The sequence below is a fragment of the Nanorana parkeri genome, unplaced genomic scaffold (assembly GCF_000935625.1).
Source record: "Nanorana parkeri isolate BGI_ZX_2015 unplaced genomic scaffold, ASM93562v1 scaffold1748, whole genome shotgun sequence".
Taxonomy (NCBI): domain Eukaryota; kingdom Metazoa; phylum Chordata; class Amphibia; order Anura; family Dicroglossidae; genus Nanorana; species Nanorana parkeri.
The window spans coordinates 138,230-161,559 of record NW_017308016.1 but is presented as its reverse complement, the minus strand read 5'-3'; the positions used below and the strand labels follow the sequence as shown (position 1 = coordinate 161,559).

General features: G+C 45.5%; 1 protein-coding gene across 1 annotated transcript in view; it reads left to right on the top strand.

Moving 5' to 3' along the window:
• WDR90 (WD repeat domain 90) overlaps nt 1-23,330 on the top strand; it is a 35,645-nt gene extending 12,315 nt beyond the window's left edge. The window contains exons 12-43 of the mRNA XM_018571389.1: nt 344-454; nt 674-819; nt 1,536-1,593; nt 2,647-2,765; nt 3,267-3,428; nt 3,516-3,646; nt 4,670-4,786; nt 5,436-5,671; nt 5,870-6,009; nt 6,098-6,228; nt 6,613-6,743; nt 7,245-7,406; nt 8,025-8,153; nt 9,761-9,894; nt 10,832-10,908; nt 11,015-11,143; nt 11,798-11,980; nt 12,795-12,871; nt 13,004-13,106; nt 14,180-14,301; nt 14,413-14,572; nt 15,803-15,993; nt 16,612-16,780; nt 16,864-16,975; nt 17,859-18,030; nt 18,120-18,242; nt 18,843-19,008; nt 19,665-19,795; nt 20,028-20,171; nt 21,673-21,792; nt 22,179-22,263; nt 23,147-23,330. Of these exons, the coding sequence (XP_018426891.1) occupies nt 344-454; nt 674-819; nt 1,536-1,593; nt 2,647-2,765; nt 3,267-3,428; nt 3,516-3,646; nt 4,670-4,786; nt 5,436-5,671; nt 5,870-6,009; nt 6,098-6,228; nt 6,613-6,743; nt 7,245-7,406; nt 8,025-8,153; nt 9,761-9,894; nt 10,832-10,908; nt 11,015-11,143; nt 11,798-11,980; nt 12,795-12,871; nt 13,004-13,106; nt 14,180-14,301; nt 14,413-14,572; nt 15,803-15,993; nt 16,612-16,780; nt 16,864-16,975; nt 17,859-18,030; nt 18,120-18,242; nt 18,843-19,008; nt 19,665-19,795; nt 20,028-20,171; nt 21,673-21,792; nt 22,179-22,263; nt 23,147-23,304 (4,329 nt within the window). The 3' untranslated portion in view covers nt 23,305-23,330. The remainder of the gene's footprint in view (nt 1-343; nt 455-673; nt 820-1,535; nt 1,594-2,646; nt 2,766-3,266; nt 3,429-3,515; nt 3,647-4,669; nt 4,787-5,435; nt 5,672-5,869; nt 6,010-6,097; nt 6,229-6,612; nt 6,744-7,244; nt 7,407-8,024; nt 8,154-9,760; nt 9,895-10,831; nt 10,909-11,014; nt 11,144-11,797; nt 11,981-12,794; nt 12,872-13,003; nt 13,107-14,179; nt 14,302-14,412; nt 14,573-15,802; nt 15,994-16,611; nt 16,781-16,863; nt 16,976-17,858; nt 18,031-18,119; nt 18,243-18,842; nt 19,009-19,664; nt 19,796-20,027; nt 20,172-21,672; nt 21,793-22,178; nt 22,264-23,146) is intronic.

Genomic DNA, 23,330 nt, shown 5'->3' with positions numbered 1-23,330 from the left:
GGGGGGGGGCGGTAGATAAACGCAGATCAACCACCTATTTTCTACCACCCCTTTGCTGCCTGTGTAAATGGGGCCTAATACACCTCCTGTGTCCCAGAATCCTCTGCTGTCCATCTTCATCCCTGAATCCTTTAGCATATCCTTTATTCATTGCTTCTGTTGTTAATCTGAGATTCGCTTGCTGTACCCTATTATACACTGAACCTTACAGTTCTGTGCTGTGTCCCTCGTACATTGCTCCTCTATCCTAATGTTCTTAATCTTCATATATTTTCTTTTACTCCCTTCATGCCCAGCATGTGTTTTGCTCATATCTAATCTCGGAATCCTCTGTGTCTCTCAGGCTCTCTGGACTCACACTGGCTGTTCAGTGGTCTATCCTTGCCATGCGGTCATTGTAGTTTTCAACGTGGAAAGTGGAGAGCAGCGTTTTTTCATGGGACACACTGACAAGGTTTGTTACACTCTCACCTCTTCAGATTTAATGATGTTTTCTAACAAACCATAACAAAAGCTTATCGAAAGCTACAGCCTGAACCGCCTCAAGACGTGAAATCAGCACTACCAGATTAGAAGGGAAGGATTCCTAAAGAGAACGTGTCACCTGTCATTGGCGATTATGTTAAATTGTCTGTATAGGTGCAAATGGCGCTCACTTATCTTGTTCTTGCAGGTGTCAGCCCTGACCTTTAACGGAAACTGTACCCTCTTGGCCTCTGCCCAGACCGGCACGCTCAGTATGGTGCGTCTATGGCACTTTCAGAAAGGAAGCTGTCTCGCCATGTTTAAAACACATGCCCATTCGGTGTCATACCTCAGGTGAGAATCACAGATTGTGTATTCCTACTTATAACTTGTATTACCATCGCCGGGATTGTAAAATCCTTGCATGGGCAGCTGCTGGAAGCTCGGCTCCTAAGCGCACCGCCAGAGCTACAAATGCCTAGAGCCCTTTCTCTACACACAGGGTGTAAGCAGGCTCTTGGCAGTCAAAGCAACAGCATTGATTTGCTACAAAATAAATCAATGTATGCATACGGAGAAGGAAAGAGCAGGGGCAGGAAGTTAGGAACACACTGGATTTCTAACAGATCAACCGTAATTTTCAGTGTTTTTATAGGGATAAAATGTGGAAATTTATTGCAGAAGTGTACTACATTTTTAAAAAATGTTTTCCCTGGCGTACACTTTAAATCCATTCATTGCATCCCTAGGAGATAAGTGTTAGTAGGCCTTGTGGGTCGCATTTCAATTTAGTTTTAAAATGTAATTTTTTCTTTTTATTATGTTGCTTCTCTTGAAAGGCCTCTGGTGTAGCATCTGATTCCATTTGGCTTTGGGGATTGTATTGCCTGGATGTTTTTCCTTAAGAACTTAGATGTTAGGATAAAAGAAAAACTACAAGAATGCAGCTGCCTACAGGAAACAAAAAGTGTGTGAGATTGATATAGTTCAGCTACAGACACTATACCTCATGTATTAGATTTTATTCAGATTTTATTCAATCAATAAATTATATACAATATATTTTGCAGTTTCTCGCACAGCGGCTCTGTCTTGTGCGGTGTTGGGAAGGATGGACATGGCAAAACGGTGAGTGGTGTAATCGGCTCTTCCATCCTGTGTACACACACACACACACACACACACACACACCTAGTCTACCCAAATAAAGTGCTACTGCATCTACTTGTGCACCAATAGGCATGTTGGTAGAACGGTGGACCAAAAACAGGAAGGGTAAAACTGTGGATGCAAATTTTGGCAGTATCTAGAGGTATCCTTTGGGGTTCCTGGAGTAGCTAAGGAATATAGTGAGAGCCCCTCAAGCATAATGTTAGTCTGGTAAATCTTTATTTTGCATGACAGATCAGGTCACAAGAGAAAATCAACATATTTTGGAGGCTCAATACTCGCCATTTGGTTGGGCCAACCAGCGACCCCAATGAACACACCCTCACCTAATGAAGGGGGTAGCTTAACCTCTGAAACGCATTGGCTTTCTTTTGTGATTTTCTGCATGGAAAATACAGGTTTACTAGATGACATTATACCTGTGTCGCACACTCTCTGTCTACATACACTTGTGCAACATCTTAAAATATCCTTCTGATGGACTTCTGAAGGTTCTCAAGGACCTGCCAAATATGATGCGGACCTAGATATTTATGACCTGTTTATGATGTGGACCTGGTCCGCATCATTTTGCACCTTTACTTCTGCAACATCTTCTATGGACGTACAGGGCATTCACCTCTAACATCTATAATGAATGCTGGTATCTGTATCTCTCCAGTATTAAGTTGCCTTGATCCATTGGATACATTTTGTGATCAAAAACTGGTTGAAATTTTTAACTCATTGCTACATTTACAAATAATCTCTTCTGACTCCCTAATGCCCATTTCACTCTTAGGATCCATTTTATAAATTGTCAAAATTATACTTATTTTATGGAAAATATTGCTTGCCATAGTTCGGCCTATTTGCAAAGATATTCTGGGCTATGGTGAGTGGGGGTCAGTTGAAGTGGAAGTGTGGACGTCGTGTGTGGGAGGGGCTTAGGTAGATGTCTGTTAGGCCAAATAAAGGATAATGATTATTACATTCTATCTACAATGTCGTCTTCTGTGCCATCATCTGCAGATGGTGGTGGTTTGGAACACTTCCCAGGCCAGCCGGGGAGGGGAAGTCGTAGTGCTTGCAAAGGCCCATACAGATGTGGACATCCAGACTATGAAGATCGCGTTCTTCGATGACACCAGGTACGGGTAATACAATGTACTGTAAGGGACGATGAGTAATTTAAAGCCCATCTGGAGTTACAGAAACAGATATTCGGGTAGATAGATGTGGTAATAACCTCTATTTTCATTGTCTCACTACTGCTTTTCTATTATAGCAGTAGAGCAATGTGTCTTAATATGACTGTGCAATGGCCATTAGAGATTGACCATGCCACCCAGTGCACTCCATCTATCGCCTTGCTCAGTCACACCCCCTCAAGGCTGCCTGAGTACATATGTGCTGAGGAGTGTGGTCATTACTCATATGTGCCAACATGGAGCACTGGAGTGGGCGAGCAGGAAGTGTATTTCCACCAAGAGGAAAAGGTATTCTAAGGCAACTTCAAGTCCATAAAAAGTCATAATATACATTGGTACAGGACTATAATGAAAAATAGAAGGTGCAAGACTTTACTTTGACCTAACTGAACTGTACTGGCATTCTGTATTATATGCTGTAAACAAAATTGCTCTTTGCAGGATGGTATCATGCGGTAAGGACAATGTTCGTTTGTGGAGGGTGCGCAGCGGTTCGCTGCGGTCATGCCCGGTTAATTTGGACGAGTACCACACCCTAGAGTTTACGGACCTGGCGTTTGAGGCTGTTCACAGTCCTGAGAAAGAGCCGGAGGACCGGACACTGTAAGTTATGCAAAGTGCAAGGTACACAGCCACTAAACCTTTATGATGCCAATTGTTTTTGCTCCAAATGCTTTTGTGTCTTTTCAGTTATGTGTGCAGCCGCAGTGGTCACATCCTGGAAATAGACTACAAGAACATGGTGTTGTGTAACGTGCGACGCCTGCAGCCATCCCAGGTCAAACACGGCGAGAGGCGGGAGAAGCAGACCTTCAACACTGGTGAGGTCACCATGATGTATGGACATAGTAGCATAGGGTGAAAAGATATATTATTCTGCTTTAGACTCACACACTGCTGCTCAGTATAAAAGCAAAACAGGGCACTGTGGGCAATTTTTAATTAGCGCGTCACTCACTTTGCACATTACGGGTAATATGACAGTGCCTCTGAAAAGGCCCAGCCTCTACAGCCATTCCCCGGTGCTGCTTTGTCTACTACAGCCGGTGCAAAATATAGGGCAGCATGTTGACAGTGTATGGGTGGCTAATCTCTAGGCATGAGCACTGTGCAATGTCAGAAGGGGTGACATCTTGGCCACCTTTAGGCACCAGCATAGGGTATTTTGGTGCCGGCTGCAATAGACGAAGGAGGATTTGCTGGAGAGATGAGTATCTGTGAGGGTGGGGGCAGCTTGACACCGACCCTGACTAATTGCTCATTCAGTGGCTATTTAAACAGGGAAGAACTAGGTTTCTGGGATTTAAAATATTTCTATAGTATTCCAAAGTGGAACTAAACTCAAAAACTGAACATTAGCTATGTGATGGGGAACATTTTGAAATGTTAATTGTGCCTAAGCATTACCTTTAAAAATGTATGAGTGAGATTTGGTGATCTCACTAATGTGCTGCTGACTGTTCTCCTTGCTGGAAGCTCTGACATGTGGAAGCAAAGCTCTGCCCTCTACCAAGATAGCTGCCTGCACACAGAGATACCTTGCAGAGCAAGGCATGGTAGGTCAGTAATTGGGAAAATATTGGAGGCAGGGAGAATACAGGCAAAATGTTGACTAGTCTTTTGTCTTTTGCCTACCTTTTTGGTCCAGCTTTTAGAGTTCAGTTCCCATTTAAGTAATTATGACTTTGGATGCCCTTACAAGGTCAGGTTAGGGCACAGTGTAAAATGGCATACTGGATGCAGGACCTGCTTGCAGTTGGAGATAATAAAGTATATTAATGAAGTAATCATTTTATTAACCTTTCATGCCTATGTTTTGTAATCCTTGATTTATGTACTTTAAGGTCCTGGCATTGCAATAAACAGCCTGTCCATTTCTTCCACCTACTGTGCAACTGGATCTGAAGATGGCTACTTGCGTCTGTGGCCCTTAGACTTTTCAGGGGTTTTCCTAGAGGCCGGTGAGTTGTTTCAGCAGATGTCTGGATTAAAGGTCCAGCTCCTCCGTGGTTGTTCTTGCACAATGTGAAAGACGTGCATGTGTCTTGGAAAAAGTGATAGTAGTGGGACATTTGTCTGTTTTTGAAGGGAGAAGGTGTTGAATATGACAACATGCATTTTTGTCTGAGCCCACCAGCCCTCTGCGTGCTGATGTGCTCTGAGCCCGCCTGCCCTCTGCGTGCTGATGTGCTCTGAGCCCGCCAGCCCTCTGCGTGCTGATGTGCTCCGAGCCCGCCAGCCCTCTGCGTGCTGATGTGCTCTGAGCCCGCCAGCCCTCTGCGTGCTGATGTGCTCCGAGCCCGCCAGGTCTCTGCGTGCTGATGTGCTCCGAGCCCGCCAGGTCTCTGCGTGCTGATGTGCTCCGAGCCCGCCAGGTCTCTGCGTGCTGATGTGCTCCGAGCCCGCCAGGTCTCTGTGTGCTGTTGTGCTCTGAGCCCGCCAGGTCTCTTCGTGCTGATGTGCTCCGAGCCCGCCAGGTCTCTGCGTGCTGATGTGCTCCGAGCCCGCCAGGTCTCTGCGTGCTCATGTGCTCTGAGCCTGCCAGGCCTCTGCATGCTAATCTGGTCTACCTGGTTTTGGCATGCTAATCTGTGTCCCTTCTTCTTTTAGAACATGAAGGTCCTGTGAGCTGTGTTTCCATCAGTCCAGAGAGTCTCAGTGTATTGTCCTGCACTAGAAGCGGAGAGCTCGGAGTACTAGACGTTCCCACCCGTGGATACCAAACGTTAATGAGATCTCACACAGACTCCCTTCTGGCCTTCTCTACCCACCCAACTCACCCCCAGATTGCCACTGTGTCCAATGACAACACAATACGGATCTGGGACGTATCCTCTCTGCAACAGGTGAGATGATGCCATCCTGACAAGTTCTCTTTTCTATCTGAAAGTGCTGTATTGAGGCTTTAAGGGTCATTCAAATCAGAATGGATATTTTGGTTCTTGGTAGACCCTGCTGGGCAAAATCACCTCCAGGCTCTTATACTACTTGTACCAGCTGCAGAATATCCAACGAGAACTTAAACTTTACACTTGTTTTTGCAGCTATATGACTTCACAGCCAACGAGGAGACTCCGTGCACCGTTACCTTTCACCCCATCCGGCAGGCCCTGGCCTGTGGCTTCAGCACTGGGGTGGTGAGATATTTCAATGTCACAACGACAAGTCTGCAGGCAGAACACAAGTAAGCCTTGTCTTCTGTGGGTGTATTCAGTTTTTCTGTTCTGGCAGGTTCTGGGACTCTGACCAACTGTTCTCTCTCCTACTAACAGGCAGCACCGCAGTGCTATCACAGGTCTCCTCTTCTCCCCAGATGGAGGCCTTATGTACAGTGCTTGCTCCCTGGGATCCTTGGCCCTGTATAGCATTGGCCACAAGGAGCAGCATGTCCTGCGTGTGCTTGGTAAGTGAAGAAAATCCAGGTACACAGCTCAGGGTGCAGACATCTTGGAAGCAGACTTACTATCTCTCCTCCTAGCTTAGTGCTGTCTTCTGTTCCTTTTTACACAGAGGTGCTTCTGGCTTTTCGGCCGCTTTCCTAACTCCCAGAAGTGTGTGTGGTCTGCCTGCATAGGTTCTCAGGCATGTGTCCCTATGTTGCCTGAACATTTATGCTCCTTCTGAGAACTAGAAATGCACACCTGTTCACATTGACATTCAGTGTCTGTTATACCTTTAACCCCCCTCCACAAACAATGGGCCGGTTTTGGTTATTGTTTTTGCTTTTGTGCTGCTTTGTCTTCTCGCATGTAAATATGTCCTACAATGTATTTCATCTCCTGTTTAGGTAACGTGGTGTGCAAGAACTCCGAGCGAGGGCCACAAGCATTGTGTCTGAGCAAGGATGGGCGTCTTCTGGCTTTTGTCGGGCCTACAGAGTACACTGTCACCATCATGGATGCCAGGTCTCTAGATGAGGTAATTAAGCCATCTTCTTAATTTGTGCAGATTTGGGCTAAATCTGCCCCGCACAGTATGCAGGTGACAGGTATTAAAAGTATGCCACAGACATAAACAAAAAATCTGACAGGTTTTGGCTAATTCCATATTCTACTAAGCAATTTATATCTGTCTGTTTTAGTGTGGAAGATTTCCCCTCACTTCTTGTATAATAAAATTTCCTTAGGGCAGATTTTTCACAAACGGAGCCCTGGATGCAAGTAAAAACCTGATGGGGGTTCTAACCCTTTCCACTCCAAAACTTTGGCTGGACATGCTCATTAATGCGATTGACAGACTGCATCATATGTCACTTTTAATTAAAAACTGTTTCGCAAGAATAAAAAAATGCAAGTGTGATTAACATGCCGGTGTGTGCCGTCTCTCTGAAATGCTCTATAATGATACAGTATTTGGATTGATTCTTTGTATTGAAGTATCTGTGTGTGTCTCCTCATATCTCGTACCTGTGTGTCACAGCTCCTGCGTGTAGATGTGAGTATACTGGATCTGGACAGCACTAAGCTAGACTGTGCAATGAGCCTGGCCTTCACCTCTCGACGTCCATACCACTTGCTCGTGTCCACCTCTGGCAACAAGATTCTATGGCTGAACTCCAAGACTGGCCGTCTTATAAAGGAGGTGAGAATGTTGGGCGGTCATTCAGAATTTAAAATGGTTCAGCTTAAATAGACGTGAAGATACATTTTGCTAGTTTATGAAGTTAAAAGAAACCTATCACCTTTGCCATTGAGGAGTTGTAAAGTCCCAGCGTCACCCGCAGTGTAATAGGAATACATACTAGAATGGTTTATGATAATACAATCAAAGCTATCTTGAAAAATCCCTTTTATGTAGTGAGCGCCGCCTTCCGTCTGTCCATCACTTCCATCAACTTCCTGGATTTCCAGAGTGCTTTGCGTCTCTTTCCCTGCTGCTTGATGTGATACAATCTCCATTTCTCAGTTTTTGGCAGCTCTGACATTAGCAAAGCCCTGCTTCTCTGCCAAAATGACTGCCTTCGCCCAGACACACCGTGCAGAACAAGGCATGGTAAATGAATAACAGAGAAAAGGGGGGACAACAGGCAATACTGGTTACGAGTCCTTTCCCCTTTCCTCTCTGCTTGTCTTCTTCTTTTTTTTTTTTTTGAGCACAGCTTCCGCAGTACAGGTCCTCTTTAAAATGCAATTGGTATAATTGTAAATTGCTGCAGAATTTGTCATTAATATATCAGTGACTGAATTATTTTTTGTTCAGGTTTCACAAGTGCACAAGCAGTACTGCTCTGTACTGGCGCTGAGCGAGGATGACAAGTACCTGCTGACAGCAGAAGACAGAATCATCAAAGTGTGGGACCATGGATCAGCCGGAACCTCTCGCCCGCAGGTAACATCCAAAGATTTAATGCCATTTTTTATAAAAAAATAATTATTTTCTTTTAATTTAAATTATTGACAATTTATTGGTGACTAGATAAGACAGAATCCTGTACAAGGTGCAGGCCTGCACAGTATCACCTCTACAAATAGAAGGCATTTGCATTAAAACCTTTTACCTGAACTCCGGCCTCCCCTTCAGTCTTGCACAGTTGTACCGGCTCCTCTCCTGGACTGGAAGGGCTTCCTCTGATTTCACTGCACACTGCGAGCTTCTCACAATGTGCTTTAGAGCTTTGGCTCTCAACTAGTCGTGAGCCTGTGTTCAGTGGGTCGCCGCATACCTTCCACTTTTTAAGGTGAGAGGCTCCTCTGCCTCCCCCTAGCACAGCTCTATCAGTTCTCTTATCAAAATATACTGCCTGCTGCAGAGTGTCAGCTTATGGTAGGATGGGGCTATGGCCGCAAGGGAGCTTCATCCATACGTGCATTGCTTACAGCTCCCTCACTTGTCCTATAGAGGTGCCTGGACTGGAGTGACATCAGAACCTGGCTCCCGGCACCTCTACAGGGTTCGCAAGGGAGCTGTACAAGCAATGCACATGTGGATGGAGCTCCGTCACAGCACAGCAGCCCGCACTGGACCGCAGGCTGAGGGTCCACTCCAGTACTTGTAAGGTAGGGAGACTAATTGGATCTTAAAAAAATAAAATAAATAAAACAATTTTTGGTGTGTGTGTGACTGTGAGATTGTGTATGTATGTCAGTATTCTTGAGGGCCCGTTTACACAGGCCCGTTTAGTACAGTGCGTTAATTGCATAGTACTGTGTGATTACCACACTGTACCTGTCAATCGCACCTACCGCGCATTCTGGTGTGGGAGGTGTGTTGCGTGCCATTCGTTTGAATTGTACCCCAAACGCAACTCCCACCCACAGTTTGCACGCCCGCACTGGAACATGCGCGGTACCCTAATGCTGTGCGTTCCATTGCAGTGCAGACATTGCAGACTTGGGTCGCGATTTAATGACCTAGGACAAATCTGGGTCCTGAGGTTAGAGGGGTTGAGCACCACTGCTTTAGAAGCTGCAGAAAGTCAGATAGAACCCGTCTCATTTGCTGGCATCTAGCTCTTTTCTGTCCAGCTTGATTGTCTGTGACCTGTCCCTTTCATTCATTGGATTTCACTTATTTCAATCATGGAGGCTCAGCATTACCTATGGGCATTACCTAGGGTAAACTACATGGAAATGCAGCCTGCCTGAAAAATGCCCATTCTTTCAGATTGACCTGCCAATGAAGACATTTTAATATTTGCATAACTCCTCCCAAGAGCCAATTGCTGGTATCAGGGCTGAGGGCCCTTGAGAAGAGTACTAAGGCAGGGTGCAGTGATGTTTTTAGGAGGCTATGTACAGCACCCTGCTGGACACTCCCACCAGCCATGATCTGCCTGAATTGCATAGAGAGGCACGAAGTGTGAGGGCAGAAATCAGCATTTTCACTGAAATAAAGAGGTTCTCAAATGTATTTCAACTGGGCTTTAAATATAGTTTCTTTTGTTTTCCAGGTAGTGTATTACTACATTCATGTCCCTGTATGCCTCTTCCTTTCAGGTATTTATCGGTCACTCCGAGCCAGTACAACAAGTGGACTTCTCTCCTAACCAGCAGAACGTCATCTCTGCAGGAGACGCCATTTTTATCTGGGATTTTGAGGCGGCTCCGGATCCTGATGCCCCAGATCTTTGGTATATTTTTATTTCACCTTTTCATTGTTTAATTCCCATATGAACTTTTGTGTAAATCACTACAGAAAAAGGCATGCAAAGTCTTACAGTTGTTTTTCTTTAGAAAGCAGCCACAGCCTGAGTAGAAAAGCCTGTCCCCTGCCAGCATAATGCAGATAAGGACCCTTGCTCTCTGTGTGGAAGCAGTAGTCTCTCTGCAGAGATCCAACACGCCCCCTGCTGAGTCATAGCTAGAGATCTTCATGTCTCACTCAGCAGGGGGTCTTCCAAACCTCTGCAGACAGACTGCTGCTTCCACACAGAAAGGTCCTTCTCTGAAGCATGCTGGCAGGGGACAGGCTTTTCTACTCTGGCTGTGGCTGCTGTGAAATTTTAAATTAGCTTTAAGACTTTGCTCACCTTTTCCTTTTGATGCATTGTAAATGTATTTACAGTATGTCAGCTGAAAGATCGGTTGTGCTTTAAACAAATCTGACTTTAGCTTATGTTGGAATCAGTGACACATAACCAAGTTCAACCATACATGTTATATAAAGGAGGTAATAGTTGACTGCTACCAAGACTTTACTCTGTATGACATGTATGCCTGATACCAGGGCCAGGGGTAGGCAGCCTTGGCACTCCAACTGTTGTGGAACTACAAGTCCCATGAGGCATTGCAAGACTGACAGCCACAGGCGTTACTCCCAGAGGCTTTATAGTTGCACCAGAGCCGGAGTGCCAAGGTTGCCTACCCTTTACCCAGACGTCACTCTTGCCACCCAAGCTCTTAGATCTACATTCTCTCAAACTAAAAACTCCAGAATCTTTTATGTTGTGCTCTTTATCCTTTTGATTTTGTGTTTTCTTCTGGGTTTTGCTCTTTTTGTGGATGTCTTTTGCACTCCCTTCCTTTAACCATATTGATAATGCCATAAATATGTCGTCTTGTCCTCAGCTCTGCTCCATGTCTGCCTGCCGTCCATCAGCCAGGCCCAGCTGGCCATCTGCCCAGCACTCTCCATTCCAGCTCTGGTGAGTGGGATCGTAGATTAAAACACGTGTGTGCGTGCATGTGCTCTCGCGTGTGCTCAGTGATGTTTTTGCTGATATTAAAATAAGCCTCTTTGTGGAATTCCAGATCTGACAGATCACAGAAGAGAATCCACATTCATCTCCAGCGGGATGCCACGTGGTATGGCACCTCGTCCCTGCAGTTCCTCTCCCCCTCGTCTGGACATCAGCCCGGTGCAAAGGGTAGAGACAGCAGGTCAGGAGATGCATGCTCTCTCTCAAAGAGGACCTGTCGCTTCTAAAACTTCTCATTTTATTTAAAATCTACCAGTCTGATTAAAAGTTGTGAAATTTTACTTACCGAAAATAGATTATTTTCGAACCTTCTTCAGATGGCCAAGTCTAGGTTCAGGGTCTGACTTCTGGTCCCCACTTCACGACATCTTCTCTACGTGGACATGTGTAGCCTTCTTTCTATAGTTCTTTAACCCTTCTAGGAAAGCTACCATCTCTCTGGTGCAAACCTTAATGGGTCCTTTGCTTTGGAAGCCTTTTAATTTTTACAAATTTGGCTGTCTTGAGGATGGCTTTGTCCAACCAAAACCTTGAAAAGAGGCATCTGCTAAGAACCATTAGTTATTCTCTCCACTTCTGCAAGTCAGGCAGCACAGGAGTGGAGAAAATTCGCTGAGAAAGACCAGAAAGGTAAGCAAGGGAACAGGAGTATGACGGTAAGAAGTCCTTCAGTACACACTGCAGGCCTAGGTCACGATCTAATGACAGTCCAGCCTTCCCTGAATGAATAAAGTATTTTAAAAAGTGTCAGGTTCTCTTTATTGCCATTCAAAGATAAGACCTAAACTTTGCGATTCCATCATTGCTTACTTACAGGTTGTACGTCTTATTTCAGGCCTCCTCTCAGAGTCCGATGATGGGGACGTGGAGCTGGGCAAAGTGCTGCATGAAGAATCAAAAGTAGAAGAGGTTGAGGTCCAGGATCCAGAGGAAAGCGATGGACAATCTTCTCTGATCATCATAGAAAGTCAGCCCAACCGCACCAAGCTGCCCAGGGCTGCCGGGAACATTACAGAAGGTAAAAGAGGCCACCAAATTCCTGTGCTGGGCATTAAAGAACCTCCTCTGTCTATTAAACTGAACTGTACACCTATAGAACATAAGCCAGTATTAACTGTATTACTGCTCGGTGCAACAGCACCCAACCCAAAGGTTCGAATGTAATTCAAATGTTTATTGAGTTGGATTTCATTGAGGAAAGCACCAGACATGTTTGTAAAGTGATTTTTATAAAAGGTTTAAGACATTTTTTTTTAAAACAACGCATTTTAGTTGTTCAGATGTAACCCCTTCATCAGGGCTTAGATTTAGGAAGAGAAAACAGACTGGACTTTATAATCCCAAAGGGGAATTTCAGGGGTTTGTGGCCAGAAGGATCTGCTCCAGACATCCTGTTCAGAACAAACCTTTGAAAAAAGATCCAGCACCCCTCACCTGCAAATATTCATCTGTGTCTAGACCACAAAGATTTCTCCTTGCTTACTGTCTTTGTAACAGAGGTCACTGAGACAGGAAGTAAGGGAAATCTTTCCTCCTAGGACACATACAGCAATAAAAAATCACTTTTCTAGTAGAGTATTTTAGGGTTGGAACCTCTGACAGGTTTCCCCCTATAGAGAGAAATAAAAACCTGTCAGAGGACAGTAAACTTCCTGTCCTGGTGACCCTGCCTAGGCAAATCACAGGTGCACTTTTAAGGCTTTTTTTTGCACGTGGTTTTAGACCGTATGCTCCCTGGTAAGGAACCCGCAAATCAATAAAATACAAACAAGAAGTGCAAGACCATTGTAGAGGGACATTGGAGTTAACAAGTCTGCTTTTTGTTTTTTTAGATGTAAGGCAGAACCTACCTCGTCCAGATAGCTACTCACATTTCAACCCTCGCTACAAGACCTCCACCCTGGCCAAGGTAAGAGCTCCTATCTGAAGTTTTAGTACATACAAATGAGGGCATCTTAGAGAGAAAGGTTCGGTTACATCATACAAAGCTGAAGGTCTGTGTGGCTGTGTTCTGAAGTGGCATTCATGTCTTTTTTTGCAGGGTGTGAGCCATCCTCCAGCTGGCCAGGAGATGTTGGCCCTCAAAGCTGTCATTGGATATAACGGCAATGGTAGAGGGAACATGGCTTGGAGCCCTGATACAGGTACATCTGAGTAGCGCTCTGTCATTAACATGATCTATCCTTTAAATGGTTAAAAAGCTGATATATTAGTGTTTGGTAGAGGCGGAAGAGTTAAACCATCTATAGTCTCTTCTATCTCTTGGGGACTTTGTTCATGAGGTCTCTGCGCCATTACCAGAGTCCTGTTCTCCATGCTTAGTTTCTAATATAAAGTGTATGAAAAATACCTGTTGATCTACCAGAAATCCTGTGACCTCCTAATTTGCTTCATTGAGCTGACAACACTGCCTCTGCTGCACTAACCCTAGCAGTGTTGTCAGTCCTGCATGCGCTCTCCCCTACTGGACTAAACAAAAACCTCCGCTACTTATGTTCATAACTTAAGGGAAAGTTGTTCTGCAGTGCATCAGAAGTGCACATATGTTTTAATTTTGTTCAGACTTCTCATTCTGCATTGCTAATTTCCTGGCTGCCATGTTAACCATCTTGCTTCAATACTCTGTGCCCCTTACCTGTTATGCAAATAAGGGTGTCTGATATTACTTTCACTTTGCAGATACACTTGCCTATTCCAGTGACTCAAATTTTACTGAACCCACCAAGCCAGACAACTAGCATATTCAGAAAGGGATTGCCAATGGTAACCCTCATGTGTCTTTCAGTAAAGGTTGGCTTTAGAGCCTAATTAAACCTTAATTGTAAATGAACTTAATATATTGCAGGTTCATCAAAACAGAAGGTGTGCAAAGTCTTCCAGTTTGTTTTCTTAAAAGAGACCTTTGGTTCTGCAATCAGCAAAGCTTTATGCCCCTGTTTATTGGAGAGTTATAGGTCTGACTCATCAGGTGATGTGCCAGACCTTTGCAGGGTGACCACTGCTTCCATGCAGGGAGCAAGGGTTACCCCCCCCCCTTCCCCCCCTGCAGCAGGAAGACCTGATTTTGTGCAGAAAACAAACTGGAAGACTTTGCACACCATTTTGTCCTGATGCACATACGTATGTAGCTGATTTTAACTAAAAGCTTGCTTGGGTTTCGAATTTGCACCTTCGCTGCTGTACGTGAACCTTCTTTTTACTTCTCTGGGTTCTCCAGGCTTCTTTGCATACACATGCGGTTGTATAGTGGTGGTGGAGGATCTTCATTCAGGATCACAGCGCCATTGGTTGGGACAACCAGAGGAGATCTCTACTTTGGCACTGACCCATGATGCTCTGGTGAGTGTATTGTGAAGACTTCCACCCCATCCACTTCTCACCCCCATCCACTTCTATGTTTTAGCTCCTTAGTTTTTGTAACATCACATCCTTTTTCCAATTTATCTCTAGGTTCTGGCATCCTCCTCTGGCTCTGGAGACGGCTCTTCCCTGTGTCAGATAAGAATCTGGAACACCCAGGAAGGGTCATGCACTAAAATTCTGCAGTACCATAGCACCGAAGTTCAGGCCATGAACTTCTCCCGGGATGACAGACTGCTGATCACTGTTGGTTAGTATCCTTTCTGTACATTGAAGTATCCTTATGTCAGACTTTACCCAATCATCTTTAGGACAGCAACCTGGGAGATGATTGATTGGTTCTTCCAGAAGACAATTAGAACTTTGCAATATTTGTTGTTTTCTTTCCTGCCGATGGCAGTTGGGTCAGCGGTCCCCCTCTGATGCAGCTCTGCTGGGTTATGGTTGAAGCTTTTCTGTCTTTTGCCAGAGGTACCCCTGAAACACTTCCAGGACCTTGGCTCCCTCTATTGCAGGGGGTCCACTCCTGAGGACCCCAGGCATTATTGTCCTGTCCTCCTCCTCCCCTATTGGGGTAGTTCAGGTGGGCAGATGAGGTACGGTGTGACAGTGGTTCCTGGGCTTCAGGTAATGGTAACTGGCTGGTGGAAGGCACGTTAATAAGGCCCAAGCCTCAGTCTAAATGCCGTGACATCACTTTGGCTTCTGTCGTGCTCTCGCATTCACCTTCTGCTGTCAAGCTGCAACAGAAAGTGAGAGGAAATCTACAAAGTGAATGAAACTTCTTCCCTGGAACATGTGTCCACGTTAGAATATTTACCCGTACTTCTTATCTAGTGACAACGCTAAAATTCTGGATTCCTCATCATCCCCAATCCTTGAACTACACTTTAAAACAAGATGCATTTATCCTTCTTTCCCCTGATCTAACTTAACCCACCCTCCCCCTCTCCCGTGGTGCAAGTCTTCACTGTCCTGGCCACACCTGTGCATTACAACCCCAAGGACTTCTATTAGCCTGTGTCTCGAAGCCAGAGACGATCTGTGTCTCTGGCCTATGGGGCTGTAATGAATAGGTGCAGCCAGGACACTGAAGACTGAACACCGCTGGATGTAAACAAACAGCAGAATGATGGTCGTCAGATCGAGGTAAGTATGCATCTGTGGAGGGAATGGAATGGATAGGTTAGGTTAGGTCAGGGGTAGGGGCCAAGAAGGATTTATGGACTTAAGTAATATATTAAGTAAATGGGTAAAGATGCAAGTTTTTGGGATTTCATAGGTTTTGTACACCATATAGAACTAGTCAGCTACCTTCTTCTTTTGCAGAATTTTTGTATTTATTTTACTGCTAATAAATATGATAAAAGATCAGAACATACCATTACTCAGCCATGTATTTATATCACCAATGGTCCATATGATCATAAAATGAAGTCTGAACCCAGAGTAAACCTTGCCTCTTTTTGTTGTCCATCAGGTGATTTTAGAGACGGGAAGCTTGCTTTGTGGAGCACCAGGACCTATGAGCTGTTGGCCAGCAGTCAGATATGCCAGCCTGTGCATGCTATCACCTTTAATCCGGCGCATGCAAATAGCTTTTCTTGTGTGGGCACCGGAGCTGTGAGTTTCTGGCGAATAGAGGACCAGGCGGTGTCAACTCAGATGAAGGTGAGTAACAATTAAAGTTGACAACTTTTTCAATAATCGATTATAATCGATTATGTCGATTAGTTGTCGCAGCCCTAATAATACTACCGGTCAACACCATACGTCCCTATGTACCACAATTCTCTTTTAAAGTTAACCTGCACTCTGCCTTAGACCTTTCAAGATGCCTCCTATTAGCAGAAACGCTTCTCCTGTGCCCCCCTCTGATTAGTTTCAGTTCGTTACTGGGGTCACACTTGCCCTGACATCATGGCATAGAAATTCCATTCACCAATCAGCCTACCTCTACGGTCTGTAAAGGCACTCTCACTGAACAGGGGGATACGAGTTAGAGAAGCCTAGCCATGAAGTCAGGTAATGTTGGACCTCAGTAGCAAGGTGAATGTAAATTAGGAAGTGGCACAGAAGAATCATTTCTGGCTAATAAAGGAAATGGGTAAAAGAGGGGAACTTAGGCAGGACTTTAAAAGTTTTTAATGTGGAGTGCAGCCGACTCACTTTTGTTTATGCTTAAAGGCAGCTATTGCTGACCTCTTCTTGATCCTGAAGATACTACTTATCTGGTTATTATTCTGCTCCAATAGCCTCCCTCTAACTAAGTCCCCTGTGTTCCCTTAGGTGTACAGAGCTCCGGTGCCAGATGAGGTTGGCACGGCAGAGCTGACCTCCCTGACCTATAACCCGACCTCCTTGCTCTATACCGGCTGCAGCACAGGGCAGGTATGTGTGTGGGACACTCAGAGTCACCGTTGCTTCATGACGTGGGAAGCTGATCAGGGAGAGATCGGTGAGTGTGAGCCGTTCCGCAGTCCAACGCTGGCCAATGAACCACATGTGTACCGCGGTGTGTAATGCTTTTCTTTCCACTAGGTGTCGTGCTGTGCGGGGGTAACCGGCTGGTGACGGGCAGTAATACTCGTCGGCTCAGACTGTGGTCAGTGGCTGTGGTTCAAGAGCTAAGAGAAAAGGGATCTGAAGCCAGGTATGTATTTAAAAGTCCTTTCTATTCCCCTCTGCCTTGCTGCCCTTGCATTCAACTAACACTGGGAGCCCTGGTGACAGTAGATATACATAACCATTAAAGAGAACCTGTTGCAAGCAAATTAAGTATTTAAAATTATTACTTAGCACTTTTCCTTTCCATAAATGATTTTTTAGTCACTTGCAACTTACTAGAAACTTTGACTACTCCAGGAAGAGTCAATTCCCTAGCACAGCCCCCTTTCGCCAAGCAGGTTATAGCCCTCGTCTCTTCTGGGAGTGTCTACTCTCTGTGCTGGGCCAGCTATTCTGCCTCACCTTTCCCTCACCTCTCTATATAACCTTTGATGTAACTGCCAGAGGAGGAATGAAGGGAAATTCTACAGAGTGTCACTTAGGTGTCTGCTGGGGCTGCTGACCCCCACATCCAAGATGGTGGCACCCAGTCGCAGTCTCAGGGCATTGGGATGTGTACATGAGGGAATCCTTTACTGGTAAATAACATGGATAAAATACGTCATATGCACATATTGTTGTTAAAGGAACAATTTGGTGACGGGGTATCTTTGAATGATAAGTACAGGAACAATGTAGTCTTTGCAACACTGAAGTCCTGGATAGAATTTCCTCTAGGACATGTGGCTCTGTGTATATTTTTTATTCTGTGCCTTTTTTCCTGGCACTCTGCATCCTCTCACAATTCAAAGACCCTGTCGGGTTGACTGGCCTTTAAAAAAAGGCAGCTGATATGTTTGTGTATGTACTATGTGTGACGATGCTAGAGATACTGGAGTGTAAGCTCCTGTGGTCAGTAATATTTCTGTACACTGTATGGGGAAACAAATGAAGCTGGACAATAAACTTGTCTGTTTATCCTTATTTAGTTCCTCTTCTGTCCTGATGGAACAAGAGATGACACTAGATGGCGCTGTTGTCTGTGCAGCATTTGATGATGCCATGGAAATGGGAATTGTGGGCACAACGGCTGGTACCCTATGGTACATCAACTGGGTAGAGAATACCAGCATCCGTCTGATCAGCGGTCACAGGAACAAGGTACCGTGACAGAAAATCACCTGGAGGGACAAATCAATGTATTGTCTTTTTTTTTTTTTTCCTGTGTTAAGCTTCCGTTGTTTGTTCAGGTGACGGATCTGGCGGTGGCACCGGGAGAGGCTCATTGTGCCACGTGCGGGGAGGATGGCAGCGTGCGTGTCTGGTCTCTGCACAGCTTCGAGCTCCTTCTCCAGTTCCAAGTACTTAATCAGGTAATGCCAGAGATACGACAAACTTCCCCTTGGCTTTTTATGATGTATTATCCATCTAACCTGCTGTGCGAGGTTTGCAGCCATGATGTTCATGTCCTAGAAGGGATGTTTAAAGCAAACGCTTAGCCATATTATACAAGAGACCCAATACTAAAAGTCCAGCCTAGGATCTGGCACTACGTGTGCCCCTCTGATTCATGGTTGTACCTTGCGTTCTTGAGTTCGGACATGAATTCCTGTCCACACACCCGCCTCCTGTCCAATGAGAATGCCATTACTGACCTTTGCATTGTCATTGGAATAAAGGCAGTTACACTGTCAGGAAAGTCGTGATCTGGTGAAGCCAGGAGTGGTGCTTACAGACCGTTCTGTGAGGATAGAGACCACAGATAAAAAACCTGACCAAGCTTCCGTCCATAACTACAAAATAGGTTTGCCTGGAGTTGGGCTTTTCATTTCATAAGACATGTCGATTTGGTGTCATTTACCTTAAATTTTGTACAGATCTATGAATTTGTAGACATATTTGTGAATAGGATTGGTGATTTAGTTTACCGGTCCTTTTTAAATGATCATTATGCCGTGCATTGTCTTGCAAAGAGCTGCTTGTGTCTTGACTGGAGCCCCCACAATGCATCAGGCCAGAGGATCGCCGCTGGGTACAGCGATGGGACCATCCGAATCTTCAGCGTGTCCAAAACAGAGATGGAGATGAAGATTCACCCGCACCCTTGTGCTGTTACCGCCATCGCTTTCTCCCTGAGTGGTAAGCAGCCTTATTAAGCTGTTATGGCCTAGGGCAGGAGTAGGCAACCTTGGCACTCCAGCTGCTCAAACTACAGATCCCATTTTACTTCGGCCTTTGGGAGTCACGTCTGTGCCCGTCAGAGGCTTGCAATGCCTCATGGGATCAGCTGGAGTGCAGATGTTGCCTACCCCTGGCCTAGACTTTGCACAGCGCTTACAATATAAAGGAAAGCAGTTCAGAAATAGAAGGTTAGGAGGGCCCTGTTCCTGAGAGCTTACAGTCTATGGAGGGGGGACACAAGTGATACAAATAGTAAGAATTGTGGTAGGATGAGCTGGATGGTTTTCCAATATCAGTTTTTAGGTCAAGGTGAGAGGTTTCCCTCAAGGGATGAGTTTTCAGGGATCCCCAAAAGGCGGACATATTAGGACATAGCAGAATAGGGTGTTCCAGAGGATGGGTTAGGCTCTGAAGACGTCCTGCAAGTGACCATAGGAGAAGGTGATGAGGGAAATAGACAGCAGGAGGGAGCAGCAAAGAGGGCAGTTTGGGTGATATTTTGAGATGAGGTTGGTGATGTAGCCAGGGATGAGCTGTGGGTGGCTTTGTATGCGGTTAGTATTTAGAATTTCATTTGTTGGGCGAGCGAAACTGACATCTCTATAATGACGCAGGTGAAGTGTTGCTGTCCGGTGGAAAGGACGGCTTGATGGCGATCAGCAGCACCCGCACAGGAATGACCGTCCGAGTACTAAGTGATCACAAAGGATCCCCAATCACCACTATACAGTTCTCACGCAGAAGGGTAACTATTGGGATAGAGCGATTCTATGAGGCGGCTATCTGGGTTTTGTTTATTTTTTTTTACGACTGAGAAACATGAAGTCACAACTTCATTTTGCTTTTTTTTCTTTTTTTAAAATTTAGGGGGGGAAATAGAACAGTTCTGCAACTTTAAACTTAAAAGAGAATTCTGATCTAAGCAAAAGGTTTCCTAAAGTTGTCTCTTTTCAACCTGATATCTTCTGTTTGTGTAGCCTGAGGAACTGGGCCTGCCGGGAGGAGAGGTCTGGTTGGCTTCGAGTCTGGACAGGCGTGTAAGCGTCTGGGCTTCTGACTGGCCCAAGGATACATGCGAGCTGTTGGACTGGATGAGCTTCCCAGCTCCAGATAGTGAGAAGGTGAGACGGGAGAATTCTAAATGTGTTTAATGTCTTCACGGCCCCTCACTGTAAATTACCAATTATGTAACAAGTATGGAGCGACTTATTGCGTTTGAGCATCAAAACCGACTTTAACAATAAACGGCCATACATTGCATATTTCCACTAAGCACAGTCCAGCTGATCGATCTGTAACCTACTCTTAAGTGGTGTGATCACTATGATTAACCCATCACTGTGATCAAAGGAAAGTTTATGCCCAGCAACAAACTTTTTTGCTGCCGATTACATTTTAGCAGCTTCAGCTGTGAAGAGAGTAAGGCCCCATGCGCACATGGTGTAGTGGGAACCCGCGTTGTGCATTTTACAGACCTTTGTTTCCCATTTTTGGCTGGCCTCCCCGTTGGGTCTCTGGACACGCACCAAATGTGGAAAAGTAGTAGGGATGCAACAATACCGTTTTTTTGGCATAGAGTATGAGTACCGATATCTTTTTTTTCTTTTTTTTTTTTCCCGGAACTCGCCGATACCGGAAGTTCCATTATGGAAGCCAGGCGGCGTGTAATGACTCGCTACCGAGCTTAGCCAGGAAGCCGCCTCCATGCTCCCTCGTCACCAGATGACAAGGAAACACGGAGTTGACTTTTGGCCAGTCGGGGGGCGGGTAATGACTCGCTGTCCGACTTCTTCTTGATTGGTCGGGAAGCTGGCCAATCAGGCAGCCGGGTGTGGCAAGTCATTACATGCCACCAGGCTTCCTGATTGGTTGGGAAAGCCAGCTCCACGCTCCCTCATCACCAGGGAGCATGGAGATGGCTTCCTGGCCAATTAGGGAGGGGAGGGAGTCATTACCCGTATGTTTTGTTTTGCGTGAGTCATTACCCGTCCCCCGGCTTCCTGATTGACCTGGAAGCCACCTCCATGCTCCCTGGTGACGAGGGAGCATGGAGCCAGCTTCCCGGGCATCATGTAATGACTTGCCGCCCAGCTACCTGATACCGGAAGTTCCGATATCAGGATAAGTATTGGAGCATTTGAGCAAGTACTAGTACTCGGTATCGGTGCATCCGGAAAAAGTAGTACATGTTGCAAGTTTGATTACATGTGTTCCACATTTTTTTTCCATGCATGTTTGTGCGCCTTCTCACCCAGGGGGAAAACTGTGTTAGCTGGGCCATGTTTGGGGTGCCATTACCTAGTAATTGCAACACAATCGTGTTCCGGGTTTGTGCATGTATTTTGAACGTGCATCAAAACATGCACTTTAATGCGCGTTTGACATTCACGGTCCACCCTGGTGTGAACTGGGCCTACGTGCTTGTAATCCAAAAATAAGTGGTTTGTAAATCATTTTGGTGTGCAAAGTAATTTACAAAGTTATTACCGAGTAAACTAGTACAAACCAAAGCTTCATACTTTGCTCTGGGCACCAAGGTTTTGATCATCTCAGGACATGAAAAGGTTAAAGTTATACAATGTCATAGAAATCGGAATACTTACATCTTTCTTCTCTCATAAGGACGCAGATTTGCCCTTGCCCACCTTGGCAGCATTCTGCCCATGGCAGCCGGGCACCGTGGTGTATACTGGATTCGGGTTGGAGAAGGAAGTTTTGTTTTACGCTCTAGCCCAGAAACAGGTAATGTATCTTTTGGCTCTTTCTGGTCCAGCAAATGTAAAAAAAATAAAATAAGTTTACTTTAAATAAAGCCAAAGAAATATGGAGGCGGCCATTGCCGGTCTCTGCTTCTGAAAATGCTGCAAGCTGTCATGCCGATCTAGTAGGTTCAATGCATTTGAATCACTGACCAGGAACAAGTACACAGATCATGAGTTCAGACTTCACTGGCTGCATGTTTGTTGCTGGTCAGAGGCTCAGGAAGTAATCGAGCCAGAGGCAGCCAGGCAGCTATTTCTCTTTGAACACATCCACCAATAGTCAATACCCTCTGGGTCTGTTTTGTCTGGTTTCGTTGTCTTGATCTGTGTGCTCACATGACATCTTTTCTTGTTTGTCTCTTGCAGGTTCTGCTGAGGATCCCTCTGGCCCACTTTGCCACCTCCCTCTCTATGTCCCCTGCAGCATCACTTCTTGCCCTGGGCAGTGGCGGTAGGTTCTCCAATACATTATTACCATTGAGGACAGGAAAAGATTATGAATGATGCATCCATATTCTGCCATAATATTGATAGACTACATCAGGGGTGGGCAACCTCAGCACTCCAGCTATTGTGGAACTACAGGTACCACGAGGCATTGCACGACTGACATCCACAGGCATGACTCCCAGAGGCATAGACCTAATGGGATTTGTAGTTTCAGCACAACTGGTGTGCTGAGGTTGCCTACCCCCGGGCTACATTCTCTGTATACTGGTTAAAGTGAAACTTCAGACAGATATACAATGCACAAATGAATGCAGCTCTGTATTTATAAATGTATTTGTTAAATGCAGGCAGTGTAAGTACCTGAATGTTACTGGGTATCGGCCTGGGTATGCAGTCCCTGTACAGCAGAGCTCAAACTGGAAGGCGCTGACTAATTATGCTGCAGTGAAAGGAGCGTGCTGATAGGAGAAGAGAGCATGGTTATAATGAGATATGTTCATCAGCCTGCAGCTTCTTTCACTCTCCAATGACAAGCTAAGGGAGGGATAAGGCCTGTAAGTATGACTGAACTGCAGCAAAGCAATTTCCAGTCTCCTCCCATCAGACAGGGCTGTGCTGTGTGGCAGAGCTGTATAGATCTTGGGACTGGGTTGATGGAAAAGCAAATCATTTGGCAGGTAAAACAGCTCATTGGTGCATTTAGCTGTGTGCCGGGAGTTCAGCTGTAAAGTTACAAAGTGGATGCTGCACTGGGTAGATGACAGGTGCTCTTTAATAGAAAGTAAAGGTCACAGTGGCACTCCAGCAGCGCCGGTTGTTCAGTCTCGCTTGTATTCCTTGCCATGGCGCTCCTTTCTTCACTGACCTCCATTTCCTTTTCACAGAGCGGCTTCTGCGCGTCATCGACACCTCGGCTGGCACCCAGCAAGACTTCTCAGCTCACGACGATGCCGTTCATCTTTGCCGAGTGTCTCCTACAGGCAACCTGCTCTTCACAGCGTCCTATAACCAAGTGCTTGTCTGGGACATACAACATTCATGATTCCTGCGTCACTTGTTGGACTTATT